Source organism: Squalius cephalus (genome assembly GCF_949319135.1).
Source record: "Squalius cephalus genome assembly, chromosome: 12".
Taxonomy (NCBI): domain Eukaryota; kingdom Metazoa; phylum Chordata; class Actinopteri; order Cypriniformes; family Leuciscidae; genus Squalius; species Squalius cephalus.
The window spans coordinates 7495795-7522300 of record NC_137133.1 but is presented as its reverse complement, the minus strand read 5'-3'; the positions used below and the strand labels follow the sequence as shown (position 1 = coordinate 7522300).

Here is a 26506-nt window from a genome sequence, read left to right as displayed (position 1 = left end):
CTTTCCTGTTTAGTTCCTGTTTACCTTTGTCTTGTTTGTTACCATAGTGATTCATTCCATTGATTCAATTCCACAGTTTTAAGTGTGCCTTGTTAACCTGTTGTTATCCTGTGTATATATTCCCCAGTGTTTCACTCTTGGTTTGTCGGTTGTTGTCTTTGCATGTTGTGTGAAGCTGTTGAGTTCCTGCTCTTTTAATTATGGTTCCTGCTCCTGGTTTTGACCCTTTTTGGTTTCAATAAATACTGCTACAGCTGTATTCTCACCTCTCTTTGTCCCTGCTGCCTACACGTAACAGAAACATTGAAAAATATTACAGCAAGAGAAAATAATAGATCAGAACATAACTTTTAATTTAAATAAACAAAAAATTTAAATACTGCAGTGATGCTTTGTATGAACAATATAATCAGTGGCTGCAATGAGCTGTTTTGACAGCGTCTCACGAGCTCAGCTTCTTGTACGTTCTCGCCGGAACACAGTAGCAGCTAGTGAAGACCAAAAAATACTATATGTAATTTTTATACTTTGCCCAAAAAGGTAGAGAAAAATGAAACTCTATGCTATCATTAATCAAGTTGTTCAAACATATGCATTGTCACAACTAATAAAGCACTGACTGAATCAGGGAAATTGATCCCATTTAAAATGTAGGCCTACTGTATATAGAATTTAAAGTTTGAAGAGTGTGATGCATTACTGAGTATTGGTTCGTTTTGCAAGCAAACAAAACATTAAAATTCTAGAAAAAAAATTACACCCAACTAAGAAAACTAGTCAAAAGTAAAAATACAAAACTATACACAAACATCAAGTATATTTCTTAATACAAAGAAAATATCTCAACCAGGGGTGCATCTGGTACTCACTAACAAAACTATGGGTGCTCCAGAGGGGGAACAAAATATAAAAAATGGTAGATGGATCCTGTTGTAAAAAAGAGAAGAAAATCCACATCCAGGCACTCACATAGTTAGAAAGGCCTTTATTGTAAGATAGGGCTACATCTTAAAAAACACCAACGCGTATCAGCCCAAACAGGCCTTCGTCAGGGTGCTAGACACTAGAGAGTAAGAAGTAGCTAAATAGATACACCTGTGATCAGGGTTTGAAATTAACACCCGTGGCAAAACGAGTTGCCCAAAAATCAACTGTAGCGAGTAATGCTGTCAAATCACTAGCCAATTTTGCGTGTTACTTATGTTTACTTACTTTGCTGGGGAAGTTTGTGTAAGCCAAATCTGCACAGATTTAGCACAAAAACCAAACTTGTGAGTCATCATGATAAATACAGCCTATTGTGCAGGATCTGTGCATATCTGGCTTACTTGAACATGCACGTCACTACGCAACAAATACCGGCGCACTTGTTCATTTGCATTTAAGAAATAGCGAAGATTAAAAAGCATTTGGTTAACAGAAAAGACACTGTTATTTTCCAAAGTCCTACATTTTTTGATGTTCTTTGGGATGTGGGATGTTTTTGGTGAAAAGGATGAGGATGAAAGAGGAAGGGAGGAGATTGCTGGATGACAGGATTTTGTTTGAATAAGAAATGAATGTATGAAATCCTATTATATATGTATGAAATTTTATATATAAAGCTGTGACATAGTTAATTTGGTGTCTTTTTTTGGGGGGGGCTAGAAGTTCTGAATGGCCGGTAACCTAAACAATTAGTAGCCAAATTGGCCGGTGAGTGAAAAAGTTAATTACAAACACTGCCTGTGACTATAGATGTTCAGGATATGACAGTTTTAACTCTCAAGAGACATCTAGTGGTCAGGTCCTAAAATGTATAGTCACAGGTGCATCTAGTGCCTGGATGTGGATTTTCTTGTTTTACAACAGGATCCACCTACCATTTTTGATATTTCTTAATACGTTCAATACATTTCTACTACATTGCAAATCTGTCATTTTTGGCACCAATAACACCCCATATAATTGTTTTTTTTCTAAGCATACATATATAGACAAAGTACTATGTAACCACTAAATTTATTTAATAAATGTTCCGTAAAATTCTGTTTATGTCTGATAAAAACATTGATGGCCTTTTTCCACTATTAAGCAGCACATTTGTTTGTTATACTTGTGCAAATATTTACTCAGAATGTAAATGGCATTTATTCTATAAATTAAGCTCAGTGCAAGTTCTGTAAACAGAAGTTTATGATTTTCTAATGTCATTGTTCTCTCTGTACTCTGTGTAAGAGATAACACTCAAAAGCAGGCTTAAAATTCTCGCTCTCGTTCTTGATGATTTATGAATTTGATCAACCTTGGAGGAACTGGAAGCTTGCAAATTTTCTTCAGTCTATTGATACCAAGCAGTTTGCGGATTTTCAGTCTGCAGAGCTGCATGAGTGGGCGTGGAGGCACTGCAATCAGAACCAGCAAATGAATACACAGGTGACTAAAATAATTTGCATATATGAATAATTTAAGCAAAAGATATGGGTGCGCATACTTGATTTCTCTTTGATGCCTTGCCACTCGTGATAACTGTCCAGATGTTCAATGAGTCGTGCACAGAGTTTCACATGCCCAACATAGTCAAGCAGCACATCTATAATCGGTCCTGCCCAGCGGGAGTAGGTTTCGGTGGAGATCACCTCACAGAACTAGTAAAAAGGGTATAACATGTGGTACTATACACAATTCAGAATAAAAATTATACTGTATGTATTGGCTTCAGGCCACTCACCTGAACACAGGTATTTTCCGTAGTTTCATCTACATCATATCTTACGTTACGCCTAGTCTTTATAGGAGGATGAGGATTGCTGCCATAAACACAACTGAAACATGACAACGCATCACAGCCATTATCCATCAGATACTTCAGTAAGGTCAGATATTTCAAACAGAACATAACAGCAGCTGGAAAGGTAGTTGGGTGAGTTGGGATGTAGGCATTGACATTAGCACCATGTTGCACCAGCAAAGTCACTGTCTGTATGCAACCCTGCCTCAGGGCCACCAGGAGCGGGTTGAACGTGTCCAGGTTTGGGTTAGCACCAGCCTCCAGAAGCATGGTGGTAGCATCAATGTTGTTGTTCATGACGGCGGAGTAGAGAGCTGAGCTGCGTCGATCTTCATACATCATAGAATGATCATCAGACAATGTGGCATTGACATCAAAGCCGGCCTCGATCAGTAACTCGAGGATATCATTTCTGTTGCGCTCCGCTGCTAAATGGAGAGGGCTGATACCTGTACGTCTCACTCTGGCCTTACTTGTGGCTGGGATCAGCATGGCTACAATGCTAAAAACGAGACGTTTTGTGTTCTTGAGTGTTGCCTTGCTAGTGTGCACCAAAATACAATTGAATGTCATGTTACAATTTGACAACATTAGGGTGAAATAACCATTATAAAATGGGAAAATTATTTCATAAGAAGACTATTAATACATGTAAACCTTTTAAAAAAGCTTGTATGTATAGTGATTAGCAATAATGAAAGTTTAGAGAACCAGTTCTAGGGTTGGGAACCGAGAATTTGTGTAAAAAAAAAAAAGAATGCAGAAGTGGACGACATTCGGGCTTATTAGGGGCCGTTCACACAGTTTTTAATTCCATTGCGCTGCATTTCCATTGTTTTTTAATGTAAACATTCATGCACAAGATGGACGTGTCTGACAGTTGCACTCTCATCTTACATCTTTTGCAGTGTCTCGTGCGTTCTAAAAACAATGTTTGAGTTCAAGTTTAGAAATTCAACTTAAAGTCCCCATGAAATCAAAATGGACAATTTCTATTTATTATAAATGATTTATTCGTGCATATCTTTAATCAAAATAACTTGCAACGATGTCTCTTGTGCTTTCTGATGACGTGTCAACTGGCACGAGGATGGGACAACTCAATCAGATCATCCAAGGTAGATGCTATTTCCAGAACATAGCTTTCATTCTGTTTACGGTCAGCCAACCCATTCAGGAACGTCCCACGGTGCCTCCTCGTTCCAGTTGCATTGAGCAGCCAGCTTGCGAAACACAGATCACAGATTGATTACCTTGTTGCAGCTCTGCCAACACCCGTACCGCTTCCAGAGACAGCCCGGTCAAACACCTTCTTCAGTTCATCGCGGAACAGGTCATCCCCATTGAGCTGCTCGGCCAGTCAGCAGCGTGTTCACCAAAGCCACTCTAGAGCCCTCTGATGGGAAGGCAGACGGCTGGAGAGCAAAAAACAGAGAGCACTTAGCCAGAAATGAACGGCACGATTTTGGATCACCATAATAGGCAGATGATGGCGGTAGTTGAGGTTCGCTGTGACGGGCAGTAAGATCTCCGATGGGAGGAACTGACATTAGGTTAGGCGCAGTGAACGGGTTAGCTGCCTCTGTCTTCAGTTGCTGGAACTGGGCAGACAACTCTGCAACCTGTGCTACCAAAGCCTGAACCCTTCAACCCGTCGCCATGATCTGATCCTCTTGGCGTTCCATACGAGCGTTGTTGCTGTCTCTCAGCTCAAAGCACTCACTGGATCCATCTTGGTCAGATCGTTACTTCAAGGGAAATAACAATTGGATCCAGTAGCAAATGCAGTCAAGTAGGGTGTTTATTAAACATAAAATAAATACAGAAAACTGAACGTAGATGGTCAGGGGTTGTAGAGCCGTGATGATGAAGTAACAGGCTTTGGCAGCACAGATCAAACTGTAATGGGATGGAGAAGCAGACTGCTGACCAGTAGAGCCAAACAGAAATCCAGAAATAGTGATGACAACAGGTAATCCAAACAAGAAACAAGAACACAAGAACAGGGAACACTAGACGGCAAAAGAAACGGCAGGACATGAGCAACAAAGATCTGACAAAGAATGGCTGCAAACACAAGGGTAGATATAGGGGAGAACGAAATGAGTACCAGGTGTGGTTGGCCTGTCAGCGCAATGAGTTGCCGGCAACACTGACAGCCAACCAGGCCAGAGACAGAAACACAAAAAATATAACACACAGAAACATGAACCGTGACAATGAGATCACAGCAATAGCAAACCACAACGATTCAACAATTCAATCAATTCCTGATGTACAAAACCAAGTTCGAGAAGCTGTTTAACTCGGATATACATTACAATAGGGAAGAATAGATTATCGCAACTTCCGTTTCATGGCGACTTTAAAAACGCATGTCTCACACTAGACTCTGCAAAAGACACAAGACGGTCAAAGATGTCAGTCTAGCACATGTTTACATAAAAAAACAACAGAAAAGCAGTGCAGTGGAAATGCAAAAACACATTCTGTGTGTGAATGGCTAGACGTACCATATAGGTTATTATAACCAATATAGGTTACTTCACTACTTACTAGTTTCCTTCACTACATATTCAATGGCGCCGCACACCTCTACTGAATCTACAGGGCAAATAGTGAATAGAGTAGTTTGATTCCTATGAGTTGGTTCTAAAAACATCCAGTGCAGTGTAGTCCAATTCCTAAACGAATGACTCTTATTGGGCAGTCTTGGCCTAATGGTTAGAGAATCAGACTGGTAACCCGAAGGTTGTGGGTTTGATTCTGAATAGTGGCAGGAAATGACTGAGGTGCAATTGAGCAACACACCTGACCCTCAATCACTCCCTGGGTGCCACAGCAAAATGACTGCCCACTGCTCCAGGTGTGTGTCCTTGGTTTGCAGTGTGTGTGTTCACTACTCTCTGACTGCTCCTGATTTATGTGCCCTAACTTGGATGGGTTAAATGTAGAGGAAAAATTCCAAGTATGGGTTACCATACTTGGCCTTCAGATGTCACTTTCGCAAGAATTGTTTAACATGTATTTATTGTGAACATTGTATAATCATTTGACAGTAAAATGCATTTCTTTTTTCAAATATATATTCCTTAAATATACTAAAATATTTGTTAATGGAGTTGTTAAGGAATTTAAATTGTTAAGAGGAACCAGAACCCGGGATCATTCAATTCTTTACGATTCCCATCCCTAAACATCTCATGCTATCAGGAATTATGCTATGGGATGATTAGTTTAACTGTTAGGCGAGAAAAAGACCCTACACACAATAAACTAGAAGAGTTAACAAGACATGAAGAAATTATCTTAAATGGTATTTTGCAAATAAAACCATTTACTACTTGAGTTAGCTTGAGTTTTCAGGTGATAGGTTACAGGATTAGCACCCTCTTGCCACAGCATTGCTGTAAAGAACCCATTGAGACTTACTTAGTTTCCCTGGCATTTTTGTAGGTACACCCGAGGACTTTGCTGAAAATTAATGCAAGATCATGAGATATACTAAACCTAAACTCTTAAGAACCAATGGCCTTCGCATACAAATAAGTAGTTTAGATAAACTATGACCTGAGAACATTTCTCCCAAAGCAAATTCATTCATTCATACAAATTCCTTATTAAGTGAATTCTTAATTCATACCCATCATTGCCACGCTGGGCAGCAATATGGATTGGCATCAGTCCTGTTTTGCCCGGCTTGTTGGCGTCTGCATTTTGAGATAGAAGGAACTCTACAACGTCCTCATGGCCATTCTTACAGGCCTCATACAGCGCTGTGGCTCCATCTGCAGCCTGGCTGTTGAGATCTGCACCTGATTAAGTTGAGATGCATTACATCACAAAGCAACAATGAAATAGAAAGGAAAATGACAGTGAAGTGAAAGATGTTACCATTTTTTAAAAGCATGCGAAGTGCATCCACTTTTCCACTTTGGGCAGCAACAAAGATAGGAGTAATTCCATACATGTTGGGCATGTTGACTTTGGCTCCAGCTTTCACTAGCATCTCACAGATTTCCACATTGTTTCTGCAAACACTCTCATGGAGAGCGGTCCAGCCTTGAATACAGTTCTTATTCACAGAGGCGCCGTAATTCAGTAACATGGCAACCATTGCTGGGTTCTCCTTCTCACAAGCTACGGACATGTATAGAAATGATACAATTTCCATCACACCACTGAAGGTCTTATTCAATGTAAAACAAAATATATTTTTGTGGATCTGGGCTGGTATGCCAGGCTTTTAAACCTAAAAAAAAAGTAATCAATGTAAGGAACTAGAATTAACAAGAATTCAAATAACTATTTTTTAACAAAAAAGCAACATCAAGATTTAACTAAATGTTTTGGGGAGGAAAAAATCTTGAACTTTGAAGGGTCAAAGGCCATGGATGGATAGATGGATTGGATACCTTTGTAAAGGGGAGTCTCCCTCTCCACATTGGCAATATCAGGATCAGCCCCATTCTCCAGAAGACTCTCCACACATGCAAGGTGCTCCATGGTCACAGCTAACATTAAAGGAGTTTTCCATTTCAAAGTGCGGTGGTTAACCATGCCAGGTTGAGCTGTGAGAATAGTGTTCATGATAAAAGCCAGAACAATCAGTTAGAGCATGACTAAAAAAAGTTAAACTGAGTAATTTTCAAATGAGCACACTCTACCTCTCAGGAGAATTTTAATGCATTGATCTTGTCCACAATATGCCGCCTCGTGTAAAGGAATCCATCCATCTTTATTTGCTGTAAGAAGGTTGCAACTAGGTTGCTTAACCAATAGCCTCACTGTTCCTACATCACCGTCCAAAATGGCCTTAACAATAGGCTCAAGCTCCCTAGAGAAGACACCGCTTTTATTTTGATGCATGAATTGCTGCAGGTGAGATGATATGCATTGTGGTAAATATTAAAATGTATATAACATATCAACTGTTCCATGTGCAGCCTGATGTCAATAGTTATACCGTTAACAAGTTTGGAGTCAGTAAAAAAACAAACATTTTTATTCAGCAAGGATGTATTAAAATTACCACAAGTGAAAGTAATGTTTTTTAATGCTTAAAACAAAAGTTCTCTATTTCAAATAAATAATGTTCTATAGAACTTTCAATTCATTAATTTAGGTTTCCACAAAAATATTAAGCAGCACAACTGTTTTCAACTCTGATAATAATAAGAAATGTTATATGATATTAGAATGATTTCTGAAGAATGAGACTGGAGTGAAGTCTGCTGAAAATTCAGTTATGCCATCAGAGGAATAAATCACTTTTAAGATATATTAAAACAGAAAACAGTTATTTTAAATTGTAATAATATTTCACAATATTAGGGTGAATTCAGGTTGATTAGGACACTTTTTCCAAATCAACTCAATGGCAAAAAGTGTCCCACTCACCCTGAATTCGTTACTGTTTTTACTGTACGTTTGATAAATAAATGCAGCCTCAGTGAGCATAAGAGACTTCTTTCAAAAACATAAAAAAAATTATACTGACCAAACTTTTGAACGGTAGTGTACATTTTTGTACATTTGGATATACCATACACTGAAACATACAATTAGGACATTCTGACCACAAAAGCTAAAATGTAAAACTATTAGCTCTAGAAACGTAAAATCTTTCATGAATCCTTTATATTTAATATAATATGTCTTCTGCTGTTGTAGCCTATCTGCTTCAAGGTACAACATATTCTGCATACCTCAGTTGTAACGAATGATTGTTTTAAAAAAATGTACTGTTGCCTTTCTATCAGGTCGAACCAGTCTGGCCATTCTCCTCTGACCTCTGGCACCAACAAGGCATTTTCGCCCACAGAACTGCCGCTCACTGGATATTTTCTCTTTTTTTCGGACCATTCTCTGTAAACCCTAGAGTGAAAATCCCAGTAGATCAGCAGTTTCTGAAATACTCAGACCAGCCCATCTGGCAGCAACAACCATTCCACGTTTAAAATCACCTTTCTTTCTCATTCTGATGCTCAGTTTGAACTTCAGCAGATCGTCTTCTTCTTCTCTTGATTAATGGCAGATTGCAAACAACTTTAAGGTGCATACCGCCACCTACTGTACAGGAGGGTGTAACATCATGCTATTTTAAGTGTTCTCATATTCTACCCATCAACCCTTTAAGAAATTTAAAAAGTGCCATTCTGGTGATTCTTATCCCTTGTCCCTCTCCTTCTGTTCCCAGTATCCCCATCAGATTCCACTCCCGCCCTGCTTCCTGAACCCCATCTTGAAACGCCTGTCTTTCCATCTCATATAATATACAGTGCAATTTGACATGTTCAGCATTTTCTTTAACCCCACAGTTTTCACAGTATTCACTATTCCTTTTCCCCATTAAAAACAAGGTGTCATTCAATCCTGTGTGATCCACTCTCAGTCTTGTCATTATAATCTCCTCCCGCCTAGTCCTTTCCTTATAATTTTTAATACTGACAGATTTTTGTATTTTATGATATCCCCTTCCTTTCGTGTCTTCTTCCCACCATTATGAAAGTAAAATAAAGACAAATGTTTTTGAAACAAAAAAAAAGCTTGTTGAATTGCACTAATTGGAAAAAACTAGTCATTGCATTAACCGTGCTTGCATTTTAATGCATTGTATTTTTAGGGCTTGCATTTTTATGGGCTGAAATTCAACATGGTTGAATATTTAAGCTGTGAATATTTCAATTCAAAACATTTCACACATATTTTCATTATTAAAAATTCATTTTCACCTTTCAGATTTCACTTCAGAAATGTTCATTCTGTTTAAAATACAAAATATTCGACAGGCAATTTTCAGTCCATTTTATTTCGCCTTACAAATTCGCTTCCACAAATTCAGTGGTTCAAATTCAACAGCAAATTCGACATTTGACATCTGGGAATGGCAGGAATAGCAGTAGATTACCGACTAATAATCTCCACAGTGATATAAAAGACCAAACTTGCACCTTATTGGGGATATCTACAGGCAAGCAGAGTCAAAATATGAACGTAACGTTCCCAGATGTCAAATGTCGAATTTGCTGTCGAATTTGAACCACTGAATTTGTGGAAGCGAATTTGTAAGGCGAAATAAAATGGCCTGAAAATTGCCTGTCGAATATTATAGGTTGTATTTTAAACAGAATGAATGTTTTGGAAGTGAAATCTGAAAGGTGAATATGAATTATTGAATTTTTAATAATGAAAATGTGTGTGAAATGTTTTGAATTGAAATATTCACAGCTTAAATATTCAACCATGTTGAATTTCAGCCCATAAAATTGCAAGCCCTAAAAATACAATGCATTAAAATGCAAGCACGGTTAATGCAATGCCTATTTTTTTTCAATTAGTGCAATTCAACAAGTTTTTTTGTTTCAAAAACATGTCATTATTTTACTTCCATACACCATTTATGCCATATTCTCATACCTTTCTTTCTAATCACTGCTTTTCTAGCAGATCGCCTTGACCATGTCTACATGCCTAAATGCACTGAGTTGCTGCCATGTGATTTGCTGATAAGATAGTTGCGTTAACAAGTAGTTGAACTGGTGTACCTAATAAGGTGGCCATATAGGCTATAATATATTTATCAGCTTCTATGAAAACGTACAAATAATCACACTTTTCTTTACAAACGTTATAATGAGATCATACTGTCATGTGGGTAATTAGGTTATCACTCACTCTTCAGGCTCAGGTGCGACCTGCATAGTTCCATCATATCTTCGATACGCCACCATTCGCTTGCCAGAACCAGTCACAAAGTGACTCACCGAACACACACCCTTTGGTTTTATTGTTTCGCTTTTGGAGAAAAAAGAATTGCATTCAGATGGGTAAGGTTAATTTAATTAAATCTCCTTAAATCTCTACCTATTGCACAATCACATTTTCATAATAATGTTCATAATTTCAAATTAAATTACCTTTACATGTTATCTTTGAAATTAAATCAAAATGCACAACTGGAAGCCTAGAGGTGGATGCAGACAAGTAGATTGGGGCACAGCAAAGGATAGTGTCTATTTTTATGCATAGTGGCATGTGAACTTGAACTATGCTTGCACTTTATAAAGTTTGCCTTTAAATGAAGAGGAACAGGTGTGAAGCAGTTGTGTCAGCCATTGAAGAAGCTGCAGTAGGCGTCTGTAAGTGATCTTGTTACTCTCCCCATGAGCTGCATCATCAAAACATGACTAGAAATTTCATGAAGCAACATGTGTCTCTCTCTTTTACATTTAAATGTAGTCTAGTTGTTAAGTTAATGTATTGCATAAATCACATACTGAAATATCTAATCTACACTATATTGCCAAAAGAATTGGGACACTCCTCCAAATCATTGAATTCAGTTGTTCCAATCACTTTGATGGCCACAGTTGTATAAAATCAAGCACCTAGGCATGCAGACTGCTTCTACAAACATTTGTGAAAGAATGGGTCGCTCTCAGGAGCTCAGCGAATTCAAGCGTGGTACCGTGATAGGTTGTCACCTGTGCAACAAGTCCATTCGTGAAATTTCCTCACTACTAAATATTCCACAGTCAAATGTTAGTGTATTATAACAAAGTGGAAGCAATTGGGAACAACAGCAACTCAGCCACGAAGTGGTAGGCTATGTAAAAAAACAGAGCAGTCTCAGCGCATGCTGAGGCACACAGGGCGCAGAAGTCACCAACTTTCTGCAGAGTCAATAGTTACAGACCTCCAAACTTCGTGTGGCCTTCAGATTAGCTCAAGAACAGTGTGTAGAGAGCTTCATGGAATGGGTTTCCATAGCCGAGCAGCTGCATCCAAGCCTTACATCAAGTGCAGTGCAAAGCATCGGATGCAGCGCCGCCACTGGACTGTGAGTGACGAATCACACTTCTCTGTCTGCCAATCCGATGGATGAGTCTGGGTTAGGCGGTTGCCAGGAGAACGGTACTTGCCTGACTGCATTGTGCCAAGTGTAAAGTTTGGTGGAGGGGGGATTATGGTGTGGGGTTGTTTTTAAGGGGTTGGGCTTGGCCCTTTGGTTCTGGTGAAAGGAAATCTTAATGCTTCAGCATAGCAAGACATTTTGGACAATTTCATGCTCCCAACTTTGTGGGAACAGTTTGGGGATGGCCCCTTCCTGTTCCAACATGACTGCGAATCTGCACAAAGCAAGGTCCATAAGTCTGGTGTGGAGGAACTTGACTGGCCTGCACAGAGTCCTGACCTCAACCCGATAGAACACCTTTGGGATGAATTAGAGCGGAGACTGCGAGCCAGGCCTTCTCATCCAACATCAGTGCCTGACCTCACAAATGCACTTCTAGAAGAATGGTCAAAAATTCCCATAAACACACTCCTAAACCTTGTGGAAAGCCTTCCCAGAAGAGTTGAAGCTGTTATTGCTGCAAAGGGTGGGCCAACCATTTTTAACCCTACGGATCAGGGATGGGATGTCACTAAAGTTCATGTGCATGCAAAGGCAGACGTCCTAAAACATTTGGCAACACAGTGTAGTATATTTATCTGATATCTAATATCTAAAGAATTTTAGCTTGAAGCCAATTTGAAAATATAGGCCACACACTAAAGGTCAGTGTGAGTAAGATGTTCTAAGCGCTGGTTATTTTTATACTGGCAGTGAGAGTTGATTTATGATGGTACCTCATTTCAACTTGCAACCACATCAACTGTACCTGGGTGGATTGGCAGGACACGCAGTTGGTTCTAGTTGCTGCTGGGGACGACGATGTGATGGTGGAGCTTGGCATGGTAATGTTGGCATGTTCAGAGCAGCAGGGTTATTAAAGTTTTCTGACCCCGGCCCAGAGCTCTGGGCATCAGAAAGGCTCCGCTCGATTGCCAGCTGCATGAGCTCATTATCGGACAGGTTGCTATAGAGACTGTAGTCAGCAAATTCCAGGTTGGTTCCTGTGGTACTTGGCATAGACACATGGGCGACTGCCATGATGGACCCTAAGACAACCAAAACATTCATTATGTAATGAAACTGGACTAACGTGTATTATTGCATATTTCATTTGCTTGATTAGGAGATACAACTAAAGGATTTAAAGCTACAATATGTAAGATTTTTGTAATAAATTATCCAAAAATCACTTGCACAGTGTGATATATTTCCTGCAGTTGTGTACTTACAATATCCCAAAAGTTCCCAAAGATTTTTAATTTCAGAGAAATTCCAATTTTAAATAATGGCTCGTCCCTGTCGCACTGTCCCACTTGTTGCCTCTCAATGACGTAATATCCGCATTATCCCTGGTTTCCGCTCGTACTGCCACAGTAACCATGGCGACAGACGTGGACAACTGCGTAATATCTAGCAGCACGCTCATGCTGTTGTTGTATCGTTCAAACATTATGGACCATGGCTAGCAGACTTTGGGACAAAAGGAGAACTAAAACGAGGATCAATATCAGCGTGGCGTTTTCGAGATGCCAAGAGCTCCACGTCCGCGACAAACTTCAACTTGACAGAGACACGCAAATGTACATAAAACTAATCAGTATTATATAGCTCAACATGATGAAATGTTAGAATATGATCAGTATATTATTCTAATGTTGATCTAGCTTACTGCTAGTCTCATACAGATGAACTAACACATAGAATAACATTATGACTTTCAACACACTCAAATGCAGTTTAGTGTGATACTGTAGACCAAGTGAAACAGCGCTGTGTTACCTCACAAGTTTAATCTGTCATATAAACTGACCTGTGTGAGTAGGAATTCAGCACTTGCGGGTAGTTCGGTAGAATGAAATGTCCTTATTCCTTTATATCCGCGGGACTCGCGTGTGGCGCTGATATCTGTCTCTTACTAGCAATCGCGACCTGCTTCATACCACAGTCATGTTAAAAAACATGAATGTTTTCACTCATCCATAAACATTATTAGATCCATCAGCATGATAGGAAGTCCCATCATTCCGCTTATCACTGCGTCATCAACCTACTCCTTTGTTATTGTAAGAGGTTAGTGACCCCTAGCGGTGGAAAAATTACATATTGTAGCTTTAAATCTGTCAGATTTTATTTTTTTAGGTAACACTTTACAATAAGGTTTCACTTGTTAACATTACCTAACAATGAACAATACTTCTACAGCATTTATTAATCTCAGTCAATGGTAATTTCAACATTTATTAACACATTTTTAAAATCTAAAGTTTTATTTGTTAACATTTGTTAATGCACTGTGAAGTAATGAACAAAGAATGAACAAATACACAGTTCTGTAGATGGCGCAGGCTAATAGGTTCTAAAGGCCCCGATATACTTAAAAGCGAAAACGAAGTACGAACTGCTATGAAGTCATTTCAAACAAAATCAGGCCAAAACGAACTTTGTGTGGAGTCCAAAAAAAGTTTGAAAAGTTTGCTACGGCTGGTAAACGCTTTGTAGTACCATTGGTCCGTGCCGTGTGCACTGATGCTCCGCCTTCTTTCACGTGTCTTTTCCATATTTTTCAGTCTTTTCCAGTTCATTTCTCCTCAGAGTCAGTTGAGATTAGACGTGACCCATGATTGAAAACATGAACACACTGGAGAGCTGCTTTATAGTAGAAAATTAAGTTGTACTTCTGTTTTCTCAATTTTGTTTGAGATTGTGTTTATTTTGTTATTGTGAGGAAAGCGTGCAGCACATATTTACATATTCATCTAACCGTCGCTCTCAGCAGTGTGGGCGGCGTCAGATGTTCGATAACAGTATATTGCTGCTCACGTATTTCGAATTTCGTTTTACCACTAAATGAAGAACGAAAAATAACTTTGCCTTGAGTATATCGGGGCCTTTAGCAATCACATCATTCTCTCTAGGGCACAGCTGATTGGTTCTTGCTGTATCAGGCACAGCCGATTGGTTCTTGCTGTATCAGTAGCCAATGAGCTCGCTACTCAACCTTCAAATACTTGGTTAGCATTTGCTGTAGCAGCGCAGCGCACTTTCAAAATTCCTCTGAAATTCAACATCTAAGATAAGTGAACGGTCATTCTCGTGCTATCACATTATTGCGTGGTCTGCCTTATTAATTCTTCATGAAGTTCATACACAAGGTTTAAAATCATGTGTCATGTTAACAGTCCTGTTTTAATGCTTTGAGTGAATTACTAAACATATTAGCAGCTAGTATTTGCTATAAGGAAATCATTGCCTTGAATATTTTTTTCGTTTGATCAGCAGCAGCATGTAGCCTATAGCAAATTCAGATTGCAAGCAAATATTATCAACAGCAATAGCACGCTAGCAGATGTTGTGGTGAAGTATAAAAACACTGCTGTGTCTTGCTTAATTGAGTGAGATGAGTCATGTGTTGGCTAACAAGTTGATCATGCAATGTGAACATTTATCATTTCAATATGTGAACAAATATTCACTTTAATTACAATACGGAAGTATGCAATCAGCTGCATTTCCATCAGAATTAGATTTTGGCCATATATACAATCTCACAACTACAGGACAAACTTGTTGGATACTTCCATCGTCAACATATTAGTAGGCTAAAGGTAAGTAGATCATCCACCCACATAGCAAACAGTCTTGGCTTGAATGCGGCCTCATGCTGGCACTGCTCCTGTTGGCAGCGGCATGTGTCCTGTCAGCCAAAGCTGGTCCAAGTATGGCAATGATGGCACAGCATGGATAACAACAAACAACATGAGGGCCGATTGTTGATGGAAGGCAACAAAGTAGCCCAATGGCCAGTCAAAAGAAGCCCAAAAATAGTCTCAGACTCAGACGTCACGCCCACGGACCATTGTCTGAATGTCTGATGCATATGGCACACTTTTCTGGAAACACTTCAGGAGTTTTCGAAAGGTCGCGATCTGATTGGTTGAATTCTACAGGATGTCCGGGAGGCGTGTGTGTCAGGTTCTTTATCGGTCCACCCGAAAACAAATGCCGTGACGCCAAAACCCCTCGTGGGAGAAGAAAGCCGTTGTGTTTACAACTGTGACAATGAGCGCTTACCCGGCTCAACTAAACGCTGGATTTTCAAAGTTTGCGGCTCCATTGTTGCAGTAAACTTGCATAACATTCTTGAATGAATAATTTATTAGATGCACACTGGTCTGTTATTGTAGGGACATCGACATTATATTGTCACACCCCTAAACATGACGCGGAACAAAACGAACTGTGATTGGTTGCATGTCAGTCAAACGTCCTCTTGGGTGGTCCTTGGCCAAGAAAAGCTGCGATAGAGAAAGTCTGGCTACGCGAGACTACCCCAAAAATAGCCCAATGCTAATATTATTTTTTTCTCCATTGGGCGCTCGAATTATCCATTGAATTTGTAAGTCTGGGGGGTGTTTTGGGGGTGTTGGATTGGCGAAATCGTACCTACGGAGGTGGAAATGAACTCTTAATTAAGATTTTTATTTTTTACCCGCAGTAACAACTTAAAAGTAGCCTGATACCGTGGGAAAACCGTGGACTTGGCAACACTGGTTGAAGATGTGTGGCACAGATCAGTCAAGTTATCATGTGGCCCAAATCAGGCTAATGACCATAGGGACACTTTTTAAATTATTATTTTTTAAAGGATTCCAAGATTATTTCTTATGAGAAAGAGACATATTTTAGCCAAACATACTGAGAATAATTCATAATTAAATGCATATTTGAAAAACAGAATAATTAATTGCAGTTTAAGGCAGATGACTGATTTACTTAATATGAAATGATATAATTTCATTCAAATAACTCAGACTACACTTTAAAATCTTAAAATTAATAAAATGTATGTAATCATTAAATGTTATACAATATTTATTTTGTGGGACATATAAGGAATTTTATGAATATGCTGTGCCCCAAAAATGACCATAAAATACACTGCAAAATTGTATTTGTGCGCTGTAATCCAAATCTTCGGAATCAATGTGATTGCTTTGTGTGAGAAATGGACCCAAATTTATTCAACTATCTTTGTCTTCATCTTCATCTTCATCTTCAGTAGCGATAACAGTCAAATCCAGCACTCATTAAAAGTAAAACATTTGTTCAGGGAGCGTTTGGACAAATTAAATGCGTGCTTTCACGTGTCTGAAATCGCCCCATATACTCTCATTCCCTATTCCCTACATTAATGTAGTTCACTTGAGTGAGTGAATGAAAACGAGTGAGCGATCTATTCAACGTAGTGAAGCCTCTCCTGTCATAAGTCACCTCAGTTTGGACTTTCCCTGCGTCTCAATGTCCATGCTATCCATCCTAAACAGTATGTGAGATTAAAAGTGTGTCCTAAAGCATAGTGTGTTGAAAAGAGTATGCCAGAAGTCCCCGGATGGTCTACTATTTCCGGTGGATTTTCGAAATGAAATGTGAAGGATTTTATCTTTGACAAGATGATTGACAGGTCCGTTTGCGTGACGGGATGAATGTAACTAAGTGACAGAGAGCAACCGTTAAAAATTGTATGACGTGATAGTATGTCCTAAAGCTTGTCTACTCTTCTGCTACACACTCAGAAGTATGCACTCACAAAGAGTACATACTTTTAGGGCGTAGAATAAGTAGGCGAATTGAGATGCAGCATGCGTTTTCATTTGCACCATTTCTCCCTGCCTTGTTTGTTGTCACAGTTACAGATTTGATTTCGTCACTCAGTTCAGGTGTGCGTGTTTAATCATTATTGTTTTCAGCTGTATATAAGTTCTTGTGTGTTCTCCTTTGGATTTAGTTGTGGATGTTATTAAACACTGTTTTGAACTTGAAGCTTCTTCTTTGTATGCTTGCTACTACACAACCGTGACAGAAGACACGACCTAGAAGTGATTTACGTGGTGATATCTGTTTCAATAATATTTTCCCCTCATCTTGTGTGTTTTTGTGGATTTTGAGTTTTTTCCCCCTCTCATCGTAGATTCTCCCTCATTTCAGTTATTGTGCCTTGAGCATGGAGATCCCTCCCTTGAGGCACACACAGTATGGAAGACTTCCTCGACCTTGCTCATCAGTTGAACTTCCCAGACAACTGCCTTTGTTCTTTCCTTTTCATGGGACTCAACATTGTGACAAAGGCTCAGTTGTCCGGGGAGGGTCCTCGAGGGAGCTTCATTGAGAATGTGGAGTTGGTGCTGGTATCCTGTGGATTATCACTGACCGTCGGACCAGCTGACGACGACACCAGCCCCACTCCAGATCCAGTGCCCAGTCAGATACCGTCCCACTGCGAGAAGCAGCAGCACGAGCCCACCACAGACAACGAGTCCGAGTCTGCCTCAGCCGTGATGTGAGAGCCAGCGCCAACGGAAGTGACCGAGCAGAACATCACCTTAGCTGAGTGTGTCTGACCAGGTCAGGTGTGTGACCCGACTGCACCATCCATTGCTGTGGGAATCCTTTTGGAATACGAGTGTATGGAAGTGATCACTCCCAACCCTCCCGCCACTGAGAGTGAGCATCTACTGGACTTGGATTTGGACATCTACTGGACTTGGATTAATGAACATTTGTGTAATCACTGCGGCTCTGTCACTGGCGCCAAGGTCTTTGGCATCTTCGTCTGCGTGGTGGACTTCTTCTCCAATGTCACAGTCACCTCTGCTCGTTCCTAAGGTGGCGTCAGAACTCTCTCCACTACGGCTCCTCCCTCCAGCGACACCGCCATGGATCACAGTTCTGGCTGTGATCCCATCTTTCCCTGCTCAAGGCCATTCCCTGGATCACACCACCTGCACCACCCTGGTCTTTCCGTTTGAACCCTCTCCCGGACTCTCGTCCTCCACCTGAGCCTCCCCCTCCAGGCTTGATTTTATAAATAAAAATAAAATGTTTTTAGATTCTGTGTTATATTGGGCTAGATAAGGCACAGGTGTGGCTCAGTTTTGGGGTTTCTGGTTAAAGACTGTGAATCGGTACCAATATTAAAACTTGTTCTGGCCCAGTCCAGGGCTAGTTAATGCATAGCTCTTGTCTTGTATTGAGATCTGGGCCACCCAAGGACCATAATTCATTGCTGTATGTGGGCCGAGCAAAAGCTGGTTGTGTGGACAGGAGTTGGGCCAGAGAAAAATTGCTATGTGGGCACTATATCAAGAGAGGTAATTAATAGTGTCAAGGCAGTTTTCCAGGTTTCCTCAAACGAAAGCAAGAGCACCCTCAGTTAATACTGTAATATCATATTGGTGAAAAAGGTTTGTAGAAAACGGTGCGTATTTGTGTTTGCACTCCAGAGAATGTCAGATTTTTCTATTTGCGGTGTGTTTTGCGAATATTTGCAAAGAAACTAAATTTATGAGACCTTTCAAATATGACATTTAATTGTAAGCTTTTTGAACAGCTTTTGAGAATTTGATGTTTCCCCATTCAAAGAGATAGGAGTTGTCCTTGCATAACTTCTGCCTGAGAGGCATTTCAAAGTTGGCTGTCGAGTGAAATGACTTGTCTTAAAGGGACTTTGCTGCGCATCAGTTCAGAGTCATGCATGCATGCCCCCTGTTCATTCATTCATTGCTCCAATGGCACATTCATTACTGCTAACGCCGTAAACTAATTAGCAGAGTGTTTTTATAGCATTGAAATGAATGTAACTGTATAAAACAAGTATTAAAACCAAGCGTCGTGTTTTACAGTTTTGCATTCCATGCAGAAATAAATTACAAAGCATTTAGGCTAAGCAGCAGCGATTACATTATCATGTTTATACAGCAGCAGCAAGCATTTATGTAGTTGCTGTGAGAATACAGCAACAAAGCATTGTGGACATGAGAAAACGTTTAATTTGTACACACATTCAAACTTAATAGATTTCTCAAAATATCATCTTTTATAGAAGAAAGAAAGTCATACAGGTTTGGAAAGACATGAGGATGAGCAAATGATGAAAGTATTTTCATTTTTGGGTGAACTCACCATGTTAAGTTTATATATCTTAACACTATAAGATAAATAACAATCCAAAGCAAACAACAAATAAAAAAAGCTTACCCCCTTAAAATGTTTTCCCCTTCCTTAACTCAGTCAGATTTCCAAACAGAGAAGTTTTTTTTGTTGTTGTTCCCCAGTGTCTAGTGGCACACTCGACGCTTGCGCTGGGACTTGTTTAGTTCTCTGCAGAGAAGCCTTTGACTGTCACCCCACACCAGACTGTTTAGAGAATGTTATGGAGAGGACACGTGACATGTGCTAAGATTATCAACCTCTTAGCTAATACTGTTCTTGAGGAGTAGCAGACCTGCAGTAGATTACAAAAAAAAGTCTGTGGGCTCTGCTCTGACTACAGCAGAAATGTGCTTCCAGACATATATTATCTGAAAATACCCAGTATAAAATTTCTTGATTGGTGTGTGGATTTATTAAGATAATAAAACAAATTTATCTTAGTAATTTAAGACTGTATGATGTAGCTGTAAATAATCTTAGAACTTACCTTCATACAATGGCTTTGTCTAATGAAGCCTTTAGTGCCTAACTGGGTTAAATTGTAAGGCTGTTTTTGCTGTGTTAGGTTACAAGTGCGTCAAGGCTACGAGACAAAGTGGACATGGGATTGCATTGTGTGAATACCTTATTCCTTATTTATAGGTAAAGCTGTTATGTTAATGTCAAGCACACATAATCAAGGTTATAAACTCACATCATACTTTTGTTTGGGCTGATGTAACAATTTAACCCTTTTTAGTTGCCATTTTGGATAATGGATGAATAATTTGACAAACATTATCAAAAAGCAAGAAGTTTGAGGAACATCCACAACATCCACGGTAACATCCGTGGTCAGTCTGCAGTTTGGCACTTTTGCATTTGTGTCCCCTTGTTTTATTACAAGGCCTTTAATGGGCCAGAAATGTCTTGGTTACTATTGCAATCTCTGTTCCCTGACGGATGGAACGAGACGTGTTGCTGAATGCTGACAATAGTGGTCACACTAAAAGGAGCAGGCATCCACTCATTCAGGTTTGTGCTGAGGAGTCGAGAGTGTGTCCCGGTCCCTGTGGAAAATGGCACAATTGCTGAACTGATTTACGAGGTAACCAGATGGGAGAAAGAACAATACAGAGACCATTAAAAACTAGACTTTTATGCATAGGCTGGCAAAGGGGTGGCCAAGGCTACTTTAGGGGGTCCATAGAGCGTGAAAGAATATTATGTGTAATAATTACTTATTTTCATTGTTTTGACCCATGTAACATTGTATTCTAATAAATAAGCTGCCAAAAATTTTAGATAACAGTAAAATTTCAAGATTTCACAATTCTTGGTTTCAACCACAGCAAAAACTACAAGCCTAACTAATATAAATTTAAAACATTATTGTAGAAAAGTGACACGGCAGTAATAAAATAATAATAATAATAAACAGAAACAGTAATTCAGGTCATCATCATAGCTGTCCATCGTTTCCGATGATGACGCTTGCTTCGGGGTTAGGGAGGGGATCAACGACATTGCCGTTGGTGCCACTTCTCGTGGGCGTTGAGGCCGATCCTTGAGCCGCACACTCGTCCGCAGGTGGAGCAGGGGAAACCAAAGGACAGAGGAGCCCCAGCTGCCCTCTGGTGTCTTTGTCTGCGTCTCTCGGCTCTCCGCTGTTGGTCTTTGTTGTGGATTTGTGAAACTACTCGGGCACAGGTAACCTGCCAGGCTGATCTGTCCTGTGCCAGAGCTTCAAGCTGCATGGGGTTGATGTTGGAATGCTTTAAAAGTCCCTTGGTGTAGTCCTTATAGCGCTTCTTTTGTCCACCAGCTACTCGTTTGGCGCCTTGTAGTTGGCCATAGAGGACTTGGCGAGGCAAGCGGTGGTCCGGCATACGGATGGTATGCCCTATCCATCGTAGGTGTTTCTTAGCCACAGCGGCTTCCATGCAGATAGAATTGGTACTCTGTAGGATTTGCGCATGTTGGACTCGGTCCATCCAGGAGAGGCCGAGGATCTTCTGGAGGCAGCGGATGTGGAAGGATTGCAAGAGTGGGATGTGTCGGCTGTATGGAGTCCATGTTTCCGCCCCATAAAGCAGGGTGGAGACACACACAGCATTATAGACAGCAACCTTGGTGCTGACCCTCAGATTTCGGTTTTCAAAAACCCTACTACGAAGGCGACCGAATGATGAAGAGGCTTTTTTGATACGGGTGTGTATTTCCATATCAAGGGAGCAGCAAGAGGACAGAGTTGAACCAAGGTAGGTGAACTGATCTACATTTTTAAGTGGAATGCCGTTTATATGGAAGCTGGGGGGTGAAGAGGTTTGAGAGAAGATTTGGGAAATAACTTCAGTTTTTTTAATGTTAACCTGAAGACCAAAGGATTGGTAGAGACTGGTTATTGTGTTGAGGGCATGCTGCATGGATTCAGGACTATGTGCTAGAATCGCGCAGTCATCAGCATATTGTAGTTCAGCTATGCAGCAGGATTTGGTCTTTGTGTAGGCCTGCAACCTCCGGATGTTAAAGAGGCTTCCATCAAGGCGGTATTCAAGAAGAACACCATCCTTGTGTCCTAAAGCACAATGAAAAAGGTGAGTGACGGCAGAGAGAAGGAGGTTGAAAAGGACTGGAGCCAAGACACAGCCCTGCTTCACCCCAACATTTACATTAAAGAACTCTGACTGAAGTTCTCCTGTGGTGACTCTGGCTTGCATCCCATTGTGCAGCTGCTGTAGAATGGTGAGGAACTTGGGTGGTACCCCAAGTTTGGAAAGTTGTTTCCAGAGCATCTCACGGTTGATAGTGTAAAATGCATTACTGAGGTCAATGAAGGCTATGTGGAGGTCTGTGCGCTGCTCTCTGCTTTTTTCTAGCAACTGCCTTAAGACAAAAATCATGTCAGTGGTGGATCTAGTCTTCCGGAAGCCACATTGCGTTTCCGGAAGTGCAGCTTCTGAGATGTACTTAACTAGCCTATTGAGCATGATTTTTGCCAGAACTTTCCCTGCGATGGAGAGGAGGGAGATTCCACGGCTGTTGCCGCACACGGCTCTGTCCCCTTTTTGTTTATAGATGACCACAATATCGGCATCCTTCCAGTCTTGTGGGAGGGTCTCACATTCCCAGATGTGACAGATGAGGAGGTGCAGGCGGCGTGTAAGGAGGTACCCTCCATGTTTGAAGACCTCTGCCGGAATGCCATCAGGTCCAGCACTTTTATTGTTTTTAAGACTCGCAATGGCTTGGCGTGTCTCCAGGAACTGAGGGGGATTGTTGAGGTGTGTGACTAGTGATAAGTCGGGGATGTTATCCAGGATAGAAATGTCAACAGGGTTATTGAGGTTGAGGAGAGTCTCAAAATGGTTTGCCCAGCGGGTAAGGATCTCATGGCGGTCCTTGAGGAGAGTCGAGCCATCAGCTGAACGAACTGGAGCAATCGCTCTCTTCCTGGGGCCGTAGAGAGTTTTGATGGCATCATAGAAGCCCTGCGAGTTGTTGCAGTCTGCCATGCGCTGTATCTCTTCTGCCTTCTTCACCCACCAAGTGTCCTCCATGATCCGGAGGGCACGCTGGGTTGCAGATCTCGCTGCATTAAAGGTGGCTTTCAAGGTAGGAGATCCAGGGCAGGACAGGAGAGCTTTATGGGCATCATGTTTTATTTTGAGGGGTGTCTGTATCTCAGCCGAATTGCTGTCAAACCAGTCCTGGTGATGTTTCCTCGACTGGCCCAATGCCTCTGAAGCTGCACTGTGGATGGCTTGGCGCAGAGTTGGCCAATCGGCTGATTCCTCCGGGATCTTTTTGAGGTTATCAGCGAGGAGCTGTCGAAGGAGGTCTCGTGAGGTGGGGCTACTGAGTGCTGAGCAGTTGATTTTTTGTTTTGGAGCTGTCCTCTGACCACGGGGGCTAATACTCATGAGGAGTTTGGATCTGACCATGCGGTGGTCAGTCCAACACTCTGCTCCGCGCATGACTCGAGTGGAGAGGACATCTTTCCGGTCATTTTGACGGACTATTACGTAGTCGAGGAGGTGCCAATGTTTTGAGCGTGGGTGCTGCCAGGTGGTTTTGAATCTGTTCTTCATCTGAAATATGGTGTTGGTGATGACCAGTTGGTGTTCTGCACAGAGAGAAAGGAGCCGGAGGCCGTTGTCATTCATCTTCCCAACTCCGTGCCGGCCAATTACCTTATCCCATACCAGGTGCTCTATGCCCACTCTGGCATTAAAATCTCCCATGAGGATGAGTTTGTCTGTGGCTGGTGTTTTTCTTATGGCAGAGTCGAGGGCAAGGTAAAAGTCCTCTTTGATGTTAGACTCGGCAGCAAGCGTTGGTGCATAGGCACTAATGAGGGTGGCAAAGCATCCTTTTGCAAGGGGGATGCGCCAGGTCATCAGCCTCTCATTGATGCCGACAGGGGATTCAGGGATAAGCTGCAGCAGTTTGGACTTCACTGCAAAACCAACTCCATGGGTCCGGCGAGTTCCTTCGGGGACCCCTTTCCAGAAGAAAGTGTACCCTGCACCAACCTCCGTCAGGTCTTCACCTCCATGAAGTCTGGTCTCACTGAGGGCTGCAACGTCGATGTTGTACCTTGCTAGCTCTAAGGCCACAAGTGCTGTTCTACGATGAGGCTTGTCAGGTGTCTCAGCCAGGTCCAACAAGGTGCGGACATTCCATGAAGCAATACTCAGGTGTCTATTTCTTTCCTTCGTTTTTCGACCGCATGGTGGGATGCTCCGGCGGTTGCGGTATACCGCCCGGAGTGTATGGGGCAGACATTTTTTGAACCACCTTTTCCAGGTCCTTCCCCATCTCAGGGGTGAGCAGCGTGGTACTGCTCAGTCGCAATAGAAGCTGCCGAGGCAATGTGCTGCTCCATCCCACAATTGCAACGACCATCACTCCATTGCCGCCTGTGTGCATGGTTTGGCTAGGCACTCCTAGCCACATCCTTGGCCTGTGCCTGCCACCATTCCACATCGCCACAGGACTTTTAGGGGGGTAAAGGTGGGGGGGAGCAAGGGGAAGCAAGAAGCTTGCACATAGGTAAGGATTAAGGTGAAGGTGCAGGTGTGCATTCCACACTCCCACCATCTTGGCTCCTTCCAGAAGGATCTCCGGTGGCATGAGAGAACCCATGACGACCTTCGTCTGAAAGGAGTTGCAGGGGGCTGCCGGTAGCCCGGTCTGCTGGGTTCCGCCTGTGCCTGTCCCCAAAGGCAGATTTGTCATCAGGGTTTACTCCCCTAGCCACTGTACCCCTCCGGGTTTACCCACGTGGCGGTGGGGCTGCCTTCTTCAGACTTTGCCACCATTATGGTGGTTCTCTCACACCCACCATTTTCCGGCGACTCCATCGTTGAGGCGTTTGGGATCACTCTTGGTCTGGCCTCTACCCTTTGACCAGTTCGGCATGGGTGGCCCTACCAGGAGTACAAGACTCCCGCCGACATAGCTCTAGGGGTCACGGAGGCACGCAAAGTGCCCCACCACGATAAGGTGGTGATCCGTCGAGACACAGTAATTCAGGTACAGAATTTGAATAATCACACATAAAATAGCATCGCATAATCTTCACTGTATAAATTAAATATAGATTAATCCTTGTTAAAGCTACAAAAGTTATTCACTCAAGATCAGTGAGTTATTTATTTTCTTTTGTTCTTTGATTAACTTCAATGACACAGACAGCAGCAGGTAGGCTATATTAGGCTGCTATCACATTAAGACCAAATGCAATATATTGCATCCAATATATTGATGCAGTGACTGCGACAAATCAGACACATTATTATTTGTTACATGTAACAAATAAGCTTTAAAGCCTACTATTAGTAATGAACCATCACCCGAAAAGAGCCACTAGAGCAGAGAAAGCCTCAGTCACCAGGGCTTCCATCAGATAAGACTGTTTTATTGCTTGGAAAAAATGTGAAAAGCAAGGAAAGACACATTGCCCTTAAACAGACTTTCCTGCATTAATTTATAGACATTTTTTTCTATAAATGAACATGCATATCCCAAGGACAGGTATCTATTATTACTGTATATTGTCTCATGTATTGTATTTTGTTCTATGCCTGCCTTATGATAGAATTATTAAATAATGTACCCTTTTCCTACTCAGTCGAAAAATCACTTGAGACATGTACATTCATGTATATGATTTCACTATATGATCATTCTTTTATAGTGTTTTGCCTATGTATTAATCCCTGAATGCATAAAAGTGTTACTCGATTATTCAAGATCACATGTTTGGTATACGAATTTGTATTTTAAAGACCTACGTGATTGTGCATATTATATGTTGAATATGCAACATATTAGTATTCCAAGAATCTTTAATAGTTTCTTCATCAGCACCCAATCCAGTTACATATGCAAACAATCTGCTTAAGGCAAAGGATCGTAAAACGTTTCCTTCCGAAAGCTTAGGCTAACATTGGCTCACTGACCCATGGAAGTAGGACCTCCACACAGAGTTAAAAAGCTCTGTCAGAGTGACCGCCCGCTCTCTTCCCTCTTCTCTGCATCTTCTGTGTGCTGTTCTGCGTAGCCTCTCCAGCGTGCCGGCAGGCCTCAATCTACAACCAACCATGTGCATACTCGGGAGAGAGATACTCTCTCCCTACTATAACAGAATCAAACTAACCACGCAAGTTATTCCGTAACAACAACAGTTATTCCGTAACAACAACCCCTTTGAGCTAATTTGCTACATGACACATCTGATTTCTTTCTCAACTGTTTACATTCGGTTAAGACGGCTATTTTGCCATGCTTTTATGTGTATTTGTCCATTTAAGCACAAGAAGGGTATTTGTGCACTCTCTGTGTGTGCGCTATGGATGAAGCGC

The 26506-nt window shown here is 41.3% G+C and overlaps 1 protein-coding gene across 17 annotated transcripts in view; it reads right to left on the bottom strand.

Moving 5' to 3' along the window:
- Positions 1–20161, bottom strand: part of asb2a.1 (ankyrin repeat and SOCS box containing 2a, tandem duplicate 1) — a 29407-nt gene extending 9246 nt beyond the window's left edge. Inside the window, exons 1-12 of one of the 17 annotated variants that reach the window (XM_079887308.1) lie at positions 19704–19926; positions 12436–12715; positions 10448–10567; positions 8522–8647; positions 7438–7607; positions 7186–7341; positions 6665–6910; positions 6414–6585; positions 6203–6244; positions 2711–2804; positions 2474–2627; positions 2285–2384 (exon numbers count right to left, since the gene is read on the bottom strand). In XM_079887308.1, coding sequence (XP_079743434.1) covers positions 2285–2384; positions 2474–2627; positions 2711–2804; positions 6203–6244; positions 6414–6585; positions 6665–6910; positions 7186–7341; positions 7438–7607; positions 8522–8647; positions 10448–10567; positions 12436–12707 — 1652 coding nt within the window. In that variant the 5' untranslated portion in view covers positions 12708–12715; positions 19704–19926. Of the gene's footprint in view, positions 1–331; positions 2385–2473; positions 2628–2710; positions 3312–6202; positions 6245–6413; positions 6586–6664; positions 6911–7185; positions 7342–7437; positions 7608–8515; positions 8648–8736; positions 8843–10447; positions 10568–12435; positions 12716–19703; positions 19951–20145 lie in introns of those variants that run through there. The other 16 variants (XM_079887303.1, XM_079887312.1, XM_079887318.1 and 13 more) reach the window with 16 other exon arrangements.
- Between the last annotated feature and the right edge of the window lie 6345 nt (positions 20162–26506).